Source organism: Grampus griseus (genome assembly GCF_964374135.1).
Source record: "Grampus griseus genome assembly, chromosome: 18".
In the NCBI taxonomy this organism is placed as follows: domain Eukaryota; kingdom Metazoa; phylum Chordata; class Mammalia; order Artiodactyla; family Delphinidae; genus Grampus; species Grampus griseus.
The window spans coordinates 79,750,556-79,764,454 of record NC_139012.1 but is presented as its reverse complement, the minus strand read 5'-3'; the positions used below and the strand labels follow the sequence as shown (position 1 = coordinate 79,764,454).

General features: G+C 42.9%; 1 protein-coding gene across 1 annotated transcript in view; it reads right to left on the bottom strand.

The window, feature by feature from the left end:
• Window positions 1-13,899, bottom strand: part of CPAP (centrosome assembly and centriole elongation protein) — a 46,471-nt gene that overhangs the window by 3,407 nt on the left and 29,165 nt on the right. Inside the window, exons 10-13 of the mRNA XM_082675752.1 lie at window positions 10,958-11,200; window positions 7,616-7,700; window positions 1,035-1,096; window positions 654-773 (exon numbers count right to left, since the gene is read on the bottom strand). Coding sequence (XP_082531878.1) covers window positions 654-773; window positions 1,035-1,096; window positions 7,616-7,700; window positions 10,958-11,200 — 510 coding nt within the window. The remainder of the gene's footprint in view (window positions 1-653; window positions 774-1,034; window positions 1,097-7,615; window positions 7,701-10,957; window positions 11,201-13,899) is intronic.

Here is a 13,899-nt window from a genome sequence, read left to right as displayed (position 1 = left end):
TTTCCCACTCAAAACCTTTCCTAAGCACAAGAATAAAATTGTCAGGCTGGGGGTGGAGAGCAGCTGATCCAGGAAATATTTAAGGAAGCCTGCAGGAAGGGTAGGGCCGAGAACTGAGGTTTTGAAAAGTACCAAGGATTACCAAGGCTTCTTAGCTATGTCTGGAGAAAGAACAAGAGTTTAAGCAACTGGATTGTATTCCTCCTTTTGTTGCATCATCTCTAAATTAGAAATGGCAGCTAAATGCATGCTGTCCCTTTAGTATTTTCATAGGGTCCCAAGGTTCAAACCGAGTCATGTGCCAAGGTCCTCAGCCCCATCAAGTCTTGAAGATCAATTATTTCAGAATCTGTTTCAACTCTTTTTTTTTTTTTTTAAACTTTTTTTTTTTTTTTGTGGTACGCGGGCCTCTCACTGTTGTGGCCTCTCCCGTTGCAGAGCACAGGCTCCAGACGCGCAGCCTCAGCGGCCATGGCTCACGGGCCCAGCCGCTCTGCGGCATGTGGGATCCTCCCGTACCGGGGCACGAACCCGTGTCCCCTGCATCGGCAGGCGGACTCTCAACCACTGCGCCACCAGGGAAGCCCCTCAACTCTATTTTAACCCATGTTCATTTTTTATAGTATTCATTGGTTTAAAGAAAAAAGTTTAACCTTTCCATCAGGATGGCTGATTTCTCCCTGAATTTCTTCTTTTTCTTCTTTTTCATCGTCGTCTTTACATTCAGGATCTGGAGAGTTCACTGGTTCAGGTGGCTCCCTGGGTAAGGCTGTCTGTAAGGACAAGAGGCTCTCCGTCTGTCCTACATTACATGTAATAAAAATCTCAAGCAGCTAAAACTTACACTTAGTCCAAAAGCCAGATTCCAGTATTACAGGATTCTAGTATGACTAGTATTCGGTGTTGTATAGAAAACATTTACAATGTTAAGTAAAAAGCTTCCTTTATAAATGGTTTAGAAACTTAAGCCAGTTAACCAGTCAACTTTAAGCCTGAATAATATGTTTAATATATAAAAACATAAAGAGATTTACTTGTCCTTTATCCGAATTGCCTAAATCACGAGACACAGACTTGGATCTTCGAGATGGATTGCCTGTTAGAATATAATTACCAGAGTTAGTTTTATTATTTAATTGAAAGTTTTAAGTTTACTCAATACTATGGTCAAACATCTCCTTAGTTCACTCTTTTGCGAACTGCCGTCCTTTACCCATTATTTAAGGAAGTCTTAGTACTTTTCGTTATTAATTCCTAGGAGTTCTTCACTGTATAAATTCAAATACTTAAGTCTGATGACCAAGAAACGCAAAGTATCTGTTTTTTGAAAGTGTACAATCTGGAGAAAGGTGCTCAACTAACCTAACAGATGGACCCAAAGGTATTTTGGAGACAATCACCAGGACTTTAGTTAGAGGGTAGGAATGGGGTACAGATGATAGAAGCATCCAGGAATACACATAGAATTTGGCTTGAAAAAAAATAACTGGGTATTTAATTATAATCTAGACCTAATGGCTGTGGTCTAAACTTTTTAGATCATGACCAACACACAAATCATGTACTGTACACGTTCATACATTATAAAATAAGCATGTAAGTGCATACAGACAGACACCACCAACAACAAAGTGATATTAAAAATACACTGAAGTTCTAATATTTTCTTCTTATATGCCAATGGGTATTATAAACACTCCCAAATTTGAAGGGTTTCGAGCTCAAGTGCCAGGATCTGACTTAAGTGTTAAACACTAAAATGGATGTTGGATGCTCCAGGGAGAATAGACTAGAGAAGAAGAACAGAGGCAGAGTCCAGTCAGGAGGCTGGTGGGCGACTGTGGAGACGGCAGTGTTTGTACTGTGTCAAATCACTGACCCGTGGGTCCCAAACAGCCGAGTGCTAGCAATGTCATATGGTTCAACCTACTTAATTCAGAAAATACCAACATCAGGATTAGTTTAGGGATTGATGGGAGTGGGGGGTTAGGATACAAGAAAAAAGGGATCAAGGAGTGCACACAGATTTGGCTAAATGAACACCTTCCTCCACCTCACAGGCACAAAGAACCACAGTGCAGTCTGAGCTCCGTGTTACATCATCTCTAAATCTTACAACCAGCCTCGTAGAAAAGACTAATAGCCTCATTTTATAGGTGAGGAAATCAAAGCTGAGAGGCTAAATAACTTGCCAAGGTTGTCAACTAATAAAAGTCAAGTCAGGGGCTTCCCTGGTGGCGCAGTGCTTGAGAGTCCGCCTGCCGATGCAGGGGACACGGTTTCGTGCCCCGTTGCGGGAAGATCCCACATGCCGCGGAGCGGCTGGGCCCGTGAACCATGGCGGCTGAGCCTACGTGTCTGGAGCCTGTGCTCCGCAACGGGAGCGGCCACAACAGTGAGAGGCCCACGTACCGCAAAAAAAAAAAAAAAAAAAAAGTCAAGTCAGAACCAGTATTCGAGCTCATCAAGCTTAATTCTCTCAGCTGTTCATGAACGTCATGAACAAGCCTCTGAGCACATTCTCACTGGGAGGAACAGAGGGGGATGGGTGTCCACCACTGTGAGCACCTTATAAAATGACATGTCAAAATTAATAACTAATGCTGGAACAGCTAGATACTTTAGGAGTATATGTTTATGACCTCAGGATAGGTAAAGACTTAAGGCAAGAAGCACCACCCATAAAGGAAAAAGGTGAAATTCAACTACATTAAAGAAAGAAATCTGGGAACTTTTAAAGGTGAAGTCAGCATCATGGCGGCTAAATCATTCCTCTTTCCTCTCCCTTAGCCAGACTCATGAAGTCAAAAAGGGAGAGGATGCAAATCAATAAAATTAGAAATGAAAAAGGAGAAATCACAACTGACACCACAGAAATACAAAGGATTATAAGAGACTACCACAAACAGCTATATGCCAATAAAATGGACAACCACGAAGAAATGGACAAATTCTTGGAAAGATACAATTTTCCAAGACCGAACCAGGAAGAATTAGAAAATATAAACAGACCTATCACAAGCAATGAAATTGAAACTGTAATTTAAAATCTTCCAACCAACAAAAGCCCAGGACCAGATGGCTTCACAGGCGAATTCCATCAAACATTTACAGAAGACCTAACACCCATCCTTCTCAAACTCTTCCAAAAAACTGCAGAGGGAAGAACACTCCCAAATTCGATCTGCAAAGCCACCATCACCCTGATACCAAAACCAGAAAAAGATATCACAAAAAAAGGAAATTACAGACCAATATCACTGATGAATATAGACGCAAAAATCCTGAACAAAAACTGGCAAATAGAATGCAACAACACATTAAAAGGATCATACACCATGATCAAGTGGGATTTATCCCAGGGATGCAAGGACTCTTCAGTATATGCAAATCAATCAATGTGATACACCATATACACAAATTAAGGAATAAAAACCATATGATCATCTCAATAGATGCAGAAAAAGCGTTTGACAAAATTCAACACCCATTTATGATAAAAACGCTCCAGAAAATGAGCACAGAGGGAACCTACCTCAACATAATAAAGGCCATATATGACAAACCCACAGCCAACATCATACTCAAAGGTGAAACACTGAAAGCATTTCCACTAAGATCAGGAACAAGACAAGGATGTCCACTCTCACCACTATTATTCAACATAGTTCTGGAAGTCCTAGCCACGGCAATCAGAGAAGAAAAAGAAATAAAAGGAATATAAATTGGAAAAGAAGTAGTAAAACTGTCACTGTTTGCAGATGACATGATACTATACATAGAAAATCCTAAAGATGCCACCAAAAAACTACTACAACTAATCAATGAATTTGGTAAGGTTGCAGGATACAAAATTAATGCACAGAAATCTCTTGCATTCCTATACACTAACAATGAAAAATCAGAGAGATTAAGGAAACAATCCCATTTACCATCGCAACAAAAAGGATAAAATACCTAGGAATAAACCTACCTAAGGAGAAAAAGACCTGTACTCAGAAAACTATAAAATACTGATGAAAGAAATCAAAGATGACATAAACAGATGGAGAAATATACCATGTTCTTGGATTGGAAGAATCAATATTGTGAAAATGACTATACTACCCACAGCAATCTACAGATTCAATGCAATCCTTATCAAACTACCAATGGCATTCTTCACAGAATTAGAACAAAAAATTTTACAATTTGTATGGACACAAAAGACCCCGAATAGCCAAAGTGATCTTGAGAAAGAAAAACGGCGATGGAGGAATCAGGCTCCCAGACTTCAGACCATACCACAAAGCTACAGTAATCAAGACAGTTAGGGTATTGGCACAAAAACAAATACACATCAATGGAACAGGATAGAAAGCCCAGAGATAAACCCACACACATATGGTCACCTTATCTTTGATAAAGGAGGCAAGAATATACAATGGAGAAAAGACAGCCTCTTCAGTAAGTGGAATGAAATTAGAACACTCCCTAACACCATACACAAAAATAAACTCAAAATGGATTAAAGACCTAAATGTAAGGCCAGACACTATAAAACTCTTAGAGGAAAACATAGGCAGAACACTCTGTGACATAAATCACAGCAAGATCCTTTTTGACCCACCTCCTAGAGAAATGGAAATAAAAATATACAAATGGGACCTAATGAAACTCAAATGCTTTTGCACAGCAAAGGAAACCATAAACAAGACAAAAAGACAACCCTCAGAACGGGAGAAAATATTTGCAAATGAAGCAACTGAGAAAGGATTAATCTCCACAATTTACAAGCAGCTCATGCAGCTCAATATTAAAAAAAACAACCCAATCCAAAAACGGGCAGAAGACCTAGATAGACATTTCTCCAAAGAACATATACAGATTGCCAACAAACACATGAAAGGATGCTCAACATCACTAATCATTAGAGAAATGCAAATCAAAACTACCATGAGGTATCACCTCACACCAGTCAGAATGGCACCATGAAAAAATCTACAAAGAATAAATGCTGGAGAGGGTGTGGAGAAAAGGGAGCCCTCTTGCACTGTTGGTGGGAATGTAAATTGATACAGCCACTACGGAGAACAATATGGAGGTTCCTTAAAAAACTAAAAATAGAACTACCATACGACCCAGCAATCCCACTGCTGGTCATATACCCTGAGAAAACCGTAATTCCAAAAGAGTCACGTACCACAATGTTCACTGCAGCTCTATTTACAATAGCCAGGACATGGAAGCAACCTAAGTGTCCATCGACAGATGAATGGATAAAGAAGATGTGGCACATATATACAATGGAATATTACTCAGCCATAAAAAGAAACATAATTGAGTTATTTGTAGTGAGGTGGATGGACCTGGAGACTGTCATACAGAGTGAATTAAATCAGAAGGAGAAAAACAAATACTGTATGCTAATGCATAGATAGGGAATCTTAAAAAAAAAAACAAAAAACGGTACCGATGAACCTAGTTGCAGGGCAGGAATAAAGAGGCAGACATAGAGAATGGACTTGAGGACACGGGGTGGGAGGGTGAAGCTGGGGCGAAGTGAGAGTAGCATCGACATATATACACTACCGAATGTAAAATAGTTGGCTGTTGGGAAGCAGCCGCATAGCACAGGGAGATCAGCTCCGTGCTTTGCGATGACCTAGAGGGGTGGGATGGGGAGGGTGGGAGGGAGGCTCAAGAGGGAGGGGATATGGGGACATGTGTATGCATATGGCTGAATCACTTTGTTGTACAACAGAAACTAACAGCATTGTGAAGCAATTATACTGCAATAAAGATGCATAAAAAAAAACTAGGTAGTGAAAGAAGACAATGCGATACATACAGTACAACTCTATTCAGAAAGCTGAAAAACAAGTAAAACATTTTTTTAGGGCTGTACCTATGAAAGGGAAAAGCAATGTAATATAATCATGGAGGGGTCAGTTCTGGGATGCTGCTAATCTATTTCTTTATCTAGGCAGTGGTTACCCAAGTATTTCCTTTATAACTGCCAAACTGCATATGTTATATCCACTTTTATGAATTTAATTCACAGAAATAATTTCTAAAAATGCCAGGTAGATCTTAAAGACCCAGTTGTGAAAACAAAAGTTCATGGGAGAAAATAGCATATTTGTGACCTGACGATTGAGAAGGGTATCTGTCACAAAAAGCAAAAACCATTTTTTAAAAAAATTAATTAACTTCAATATTAAAAGGAAAAACATGTATATAAAAAACACAAACCAGGGACTTCCCTGGTGGCACAGTGATTAAGAATCCACCTGCCAATGCACGGGATACAGGTTCGAGCCCTGGTCTGGGAAGATCCCACATGCCGCGGAGCAACTAAGCCCATGTGCCACAACTACTGAAGCCCATGCACCACAACTACTGAAGCCCGCGCGCCTAGAGCCCGTGCTCCGCAACAAGAGAAGCCACCGCAATGAGAAGCCCACGCACCGCAACAAAGAGTAGCCTCCGCTCACCGCAACTAGAGAAAGCCCGCGCACAGCAACGAAGACCCAACAGAGCCAAAAATAAATAATTTTATTTTTTTAAAAAACCCACAAACCAGGCTTCCCTGGTAGCGCAGTGGTTGAGAGTCCGCCTGCCGATGCAGGGGACACGGGTTCGTGCCCCGGTCCAGGAGGATCCCACATGCCACAGAGCAGCTGGGCTCGTGAGCCATGGCCACTGAGCCTGTGCTCCGCAACGGGAGAGGCCACAGCAGTGAGAGGCCCGTGTACCGCAAAAAAAAAAAAAAAAAAAAAAAAAAAACCCACAAACCAAAAAGCTACATACAGATTGGCAGAAGATATTGGCAGTGCTTACAAATGACAAAGGATTAGTATGCAGAATGACTAACTTCAATACAGAAAAACATACACATACATAAACACACACACAGAGTTTTAAATGGGCAAAAGAAATGAACAGGCAATTCACAAAAGAGGAGACCCAAATGTCCACTAAATATGAAAAGATGCTCACATTACCTCATCAGTAACCTGGGAAATGCATATTACGCTGACCCACCATCTCACACCCATCTGACTAGCCAAAATTGTAAAGTCTGAGCAGATCAAGTGTTGGCAAGCACAAAGAGCATGTTCTGCTGACAGTAAAAAAAGAAACTGGTAACCGCTTTGCGAAGGGAAAGCCTCCTAAAGTGGCACAAACCTGATGTGACCCAATATCCTACTCCTGACACGTGTCAGAGAGAAACTCAAATGACCGAGACTTGTTCTGTGGCCCTTTTCATTCTGTGACAAACTGGGGGAAAACCTGAATGCCCGCCAACAAGAAAATATACTGTGGCAAATACACATGGAATCTGTACAGCTAGAGTTTATATGTATTAATGAGGCTACGTCTTAAAATACTGAGAAAGCAGCAAACTGCAGAGGGATGAACTATGAAACAACACTATATTGATTTACGGACACAATGTAGTAAAAGAATGAAAAGTAAGAAAGGGAATGCTGTCAGGGTGCACATTAACTGGGAGTAGGATACACAGGGGCTTCAATTATATTTACAATGTTTTATTTCTTAAGTTGGGTGTAAATTCTCCACTCTTTAAATTCCTGAAATATTTTAAAAGAAGATCATGCAACTATCTTACCTTGTGTTGGCAAACAGGTTTTTTTGTACTTTTCTACCTGGGTTCCTGAAGAAACTTGACTCTTTTGAAATCGAACTGATGACTTCTATAGTATGAGAAAATTTTGAATATAAAATTAGTATTAGTTTACACGTTAGTACAAGGAATGAAACTAACAGAACTCAGCTTGCAATGGGAATGTTTTAAGTTTGTTCATTTATGCTGTTTTCGTTTACTGCTACAGGCCAGAGCGAACAAGCTGCTACTAGGAGTGAGCTACACACACACGCACGCGCCGCCTCTGGAAATACATGCAATCCTCAAGTGAAGGCATAACAGACCATGTAAAACAAAACAGGTTTTTGTGACTGTTACCAGAGCAGCCAGAGGAGAGGACATGAACTCACGGTCAGACAGCAGAAGACTGCTCACCACTGCCCCTTCCGCAGCCCCCGGATTTAGAGGTCAAGGTAGATGTCCTCCTTGCTCCCCACCACCACCTCCAACCAGACCCTCCTTCTCTCCTCCCTAGCCACCCCTGCCCCAGCAAGTCTCATGTCCGTGGACCCCGCGTGCCAGAAGAAGCCACCCCAATACCTTAGCCGCCATCTCTACACCTGTTCTCTCCCACCGTGGCCATGCGCTCCAATGGACAAAGTCTAGAACTAGTCATTATCAGTATCTGCGATTATTAAGAACTGCAAAAGTATCAATTTCAAAGCATTCAAATCCAGAATGTGGGACATAAATAAAAATTATCCAAAAAGCCAGTGCCATTTAATAAAGTGCCGAAGTATTTAGGGGTGAGTTGCCACAGTTTCTGCAATTACCTTCAAATGGTTCAGCAAAACACCTATACAGCAGTATGGCAAAATGTGAACAATGGCTGGACCTAGGTGGGTACTCAGGTGTTCATCGAACTATTCTTTCAACTTGCTCTATTCGGGGCAGCTTTCATAATAAAATGGGGGGCAGAACTCCATCTTCTAACTACCGTGTCCTGTCCTTCCAGCTCATCCCTCTGAGACCCTCACTCCAACAATGCTTACAGCCCACACGGTCCCACAATTCACTGACCCACATGTTTTCTGTGTCCCCCAAAACCTATGCCCTCCTTGAGCAGCCTGAATTCATGGTGCACTGCAGGCACTCCTGTTGTATTTACATGCTGTCAACTTCCAGCCCCTCTCACTCTGTATGATTCACCTGGATGACCACACCTCTGCTAAAATATCAGTATTACTCTCCACCACCCTACACCCAAAGAGCTGAATAAGGAAAAATAACGCAAACAATGCCCACTTGAAACATATAATCGCTAACCTACATGGGCCCCTAGCGCAGCCCAGGAGTCAGACCACACTTCGCCCTTCGCTCTCCACTCTCGTGGACCCCGATCCGCCCCTCCAGCCTCCCAGAGTGGCCTCCATCCTCAGTCTCAGCAGATGCCCGAGCCTCCATTCCCCGAGGGAAGCCAGAGGGTTAGGGGGGAATGTCCCACCAACGGACCCCACACGTCCAGCCCCAGGTCCACGGCTGAGGCCCCGTCACCAGACACGGACGTCGAGCTCCCGGCCGGGCGGGCGCCTCCACTCCCCCAAACCCGGTCTCCTCTCCTTTGTGCTCGCAGCTTCGGCAACCCGCCCACTCTCTCCTGCATCCGTATCTTCCTACTGAATCAATCCTACCAATACATAAGCACGTGTTGATTTTCCCATCTTAAAAAAAAAAACAAAAACTACTTCCCCTACAGCTACTGCCCCATTTCCTTACTGTTACTGCAAAACTTCTCCACAGCGCTTTATACTCTGCCTGAAACCGCTCGCTCTCTTAGCCGGTCAGGCTTTTACCCGGCATATCCGAGGACCCATCTGCAGTCCCCCGCTTACTCAGCAGCGGCCTCTGGGGCACGGGCCTCTCTGCTGCTTTACTTGGCCCTCAGGACACCACACTGGCCTCCTTTACTTCAGACTCGGGTTCATTCTCCTCCCCGCCATCTTCTCACAACCTGGCCAGGACCCAGGACCCTTCCCCGTCCACGCCTTCAGCCGAGCGATCTCTCCCACACGTTCCGAGGGCCCCAAACTTCTCGCTCCAACCTGAGCTTCTCTGGACACGCACAGCCCCGCCTGATGTCCACCTGATGTCTAGGAGGCATTTCGAGCTCACCTGATCTAACCTGAGCTCCTAACCAACACCCACACCCGCAGGAAAAGCGTGCTCTCTTCTTGCGGGGACTCACGGTAAAGGGCCAAAAAACCACACTCAACTTGGAAGCCGTTCCCGCCCCTCTCCTGCTGTCACACCCCATCCCCAGTTCATCAATAAACCCCATCCACCTGCAGCAACCCCCCAACTGGTGTCCTGATGGCGCCCAGACGCCCACTTCAGGCCACTCGCATGTCTACAGCAGGGAGGGTGGGCTCACCAACACAGAGGCGGAGGCCACCCCTTCCATCCAAGCCCTGCCAGGGCTCCCCGTCTGACTCAGAGGGAAAAGGCGACGCTCACAGGTACTTACTAAGGCCTAACGAAAGCGGCACCACCACCCTCGAGCCCGTCTCTGGTCCCACCCGCTGCTCTGCCCCTCACGGACCCTGGTCCTCCCAGCCTCGGGGCTCCTGGCCCACGTCTCAGCCCGGCTCGCTGCGCCCTCTTCGGGCCACTATTCCAACGTCGCTTTCTCAGGAGGGCCTCCCCAGCCATCCTGTATAAACCGCAACACACTCCACCCAGCGGTGATCCCCCTCCTTGCTTTCCCTCCCGAGTTCTCGCCACTACATCCCACACCATATGCTTCACTCAGCTTTCTCCCACGGCTGGAATCCGAGCTCCAAGAGGACAAGGAAGTTTGTCTGTTTTATTCATTGCTTGGTCTCCAGTGCCTCAAAGCCATGACCGGCACATCACAGTTGTGAATACAGACGAATAAAAAACCAAATACTTGATTTAAAAGGATCATATGCAAAAAAAAAAATCTCTGCAAAAATTTTACCCTGTTTTAACTGAGATTACCCGCCTACTGTGTTATAATTCCTTTATAAGAATTATAAAAATGAATTTGAAAACTATCTGTATAGCGATGCACAAAAGAAGTATTTAATTGTGGTAAAATACACAGAACACAAAATCACCATCTTAACCACGTTAAGATGTACACGTTACTGGCGTTAAGTACATTCACACCACTGCGCAGCCATCACCACCATCACCTCCAGAACTCTTCACCTTGCAAAACTGCCCTCACTAAACAACGGCTTCTCATTCTCCCCTCCCCCCAGCCCTGGCACCCACCCTGCTACTCCGTTTCTAAGAATCTGACTGCTCAAATATTTAGCATCTCCCCAACGTGACAAAACCTACCCTGGACCCGTCTCTTCTCGAGGCCGTCGCGCACTGACCCATCCTGGAGCTGCTCTCGGTGGCTTCGGCTTTCTTCCAGGCATCTAGTCGGAATCTTTCCATCACTTTCATTTCCTCCCGGAGGTCTGTGTTCTCTTTGACCAACATTTCTATCTGGCTTCTAAGACGGCCATGTGTACTGGACCATTTTCCTTCCTTTCTTTTCAAATCTTCCTGTAAATCTGCTACCTGCTGCTTCAAAGCCTCTCGGGGGGGGAGGGGGGAAAAGCATTACTAGAACTGAAACAATGCAAGAGAAGAGACAAGACACATCAACAAAACAGAACTGCCAGCCTATCACAGACAGCAGAAAAAGGAATGTCAATGACACTGGGTTTCGCAGGAAAAGGAGTGGGGTTCAGGCTAGAGTCTCACCTCATGCCATCCAGAACTGAGGAGACAGAGGAGGCAGACACCACTTGGCAGCCAGCGCGTTACACTGCGCACGGCGATAAAGGTCTAAGCTAAGACAGCAAGTGAAACAGAGAGAGATGGATGAGGTTATCTGGTGAAGAAAACAGAAACAGGAATCCATGACTAACTGAAGGAACTAACACCCATCCTTCTCAAACTCTTCCAAAAACTTGCAGAGGAAGGAACACTCCCAGACTCATTCTATGAGGCCACCATCACGCTGATACCAAAACCAGACAAAGATACCACAAAAAAAGAAAATTACAGACCTGTATCACTGATGAATATAGATGCAAAAATCCTCAACAAAATACTAGAAAACAGAATCCAACAACACATTAAAAGGATCATACACCATGATCAAGTGGGATTTACCCCAGGGATGCAAGGATTCTTCAATATACGCAAATCAATCAATGTGATACACCATATTAACAAACTGAAGGATAAAAACCATATGATCACCTCAATAGATGCAGAAAAAGCTTTTGACAAAATTCAACACCGATTTATGATAAAAACTCTCCAGAAAGCTGGCACAGAGGGAACCTACCTGAACATAAAAAAGGCAATAAAGGACAAACCAACACCAAACATCATTCTCAATGGTGAAAAACTGAAAGCATTTCCTCTAAGATCAGGAACAAGACAAGGATGTCCACTCTCACGGCTATTATTCAACATAGTTTTGGAAGTCCTAGCCTCAGCAATTAGAGAAGAAAAAGAAATAAAAGGAATACAAATTGGAAAAGAAGAAGTAAAACTGTCACTGTTTTTAGATGACATGATACTATACATAGAGAATCCTGAAGATGCCACCAGAAAACTACTAGAGCTAATCAATGAATTTGGCAAAGTTGCAGGATACAAAATTAATGCACAGAAATGTCTTCAATTCCTATACACTAATGATGAAAAATCTGAAAGAGAAATTAAGGAAACACTCCCATTTACCACTGCAACAAAAAGAATAAAATACCTAGGAATAAACCTACCTAGGGAGACAAAAGACCTGTATGCAGAAAACTATAAGACACTGATGAAAGAAATTAAAGATGATACCAACAGATGAAGAGATATACCATGTTCTTGGATTGGAAGAATCAATACTGTGAAAATGACTATACTACCCTAAGCAATCTACAGATTCAACGCAATCCCTATCAAATTACCAATGGCATTTCTTACGGAACTAGAACAAAACATCTTAAAATTTGTATGGAGACACAAAAGACCCCGAATAGCCAAAGCAGTCTTGAGGGGGAGAAACAGAGCTGGAGGAATCAGACTCCCTGACTTCAGACTATACTACAAAGCTACAGTAATCAAGACAATATGGTACTGGCACAAAAACAGAAACATAGATCAATGCAACAAGATAGAAAGCCCAGAGATAAACCCACGCACCTATGGTCAACTAATCTATGACAAAGAAGGCAAGGATATACAATGGAGAAAAGACAGCCTCTTCGATAAGTGGTGCTGGGCAAACTGGACAACTACATGTAAAAGAATGAAATTAGAACACTCCCTAACACCATACACAAAAATAAACTCAAAATGGATTAAATTCCTAAATGTAAGGCCAGACACTATAAAACTCCTAGAGGAAAACATAGGAAGAACACTCTTTGACATAAATCACAGCAAGATCTTTTTTGATCCACCTCCTAGAGTAACGGAAATAAAAACAAAAGTAAAACAAATGGGACCTAATGAAACTTCAAAGTTTTTGCACAGCAAAGGAAACCATAGACAAGACGAAAAGACAACCCTCAGAATGGGAGAAAATATTTGCAGACGAATCAATGGATTAATCAAAGGATTAATCTCCAAAATACATAAACAGCTCATGAAGCTCAATATTAAAGAAACAAACAACCCAATCCAAAAATGGGCAGAAGACCTAAATAGACATTTCTCTAAAGAGGACATACAGATGGCCAAGAGGCACATGAAAAGCTGCTCAACATCACTAATTATTAGAGAAATGCAAATCAAAACTTCAATGAGGTATCACCTCTCACCAGTTAGAATGGGCATCATCAGAAAATCTACAAACAAATGCTGGAGAGGGTGTGGAGAAAAGGGAACCCTCTTGCACTGCTGGTGGGAATGTAAACTGATACAGCCACTATGGAGAACAGTATGGAGGTTCCTTAAAAAACTAAAAATAGAATTACCATATGATCCAGCAATCCCACTACCAGGCATATACCCAGAGAAAACCACAATTCAAAAAGACACGTGCACCCCAATGTTCACTGCAGCACTATTTACAATAGCCAGGTCATGGAAGCAACCTAAATGCCCATCAACAGACGAATGGATAAAGAATTTGTGGTACATATATACAATGGAATATTACTCAGCCATAAAAAGGAACGAAACTGAGTCATTTTTGTTGAGACGTGGATGGATCTAGAGACTGTCATACAGAGTAAAATAAGTCAGAAAGAGAAAAACAAATATTATATATTAACGCATGT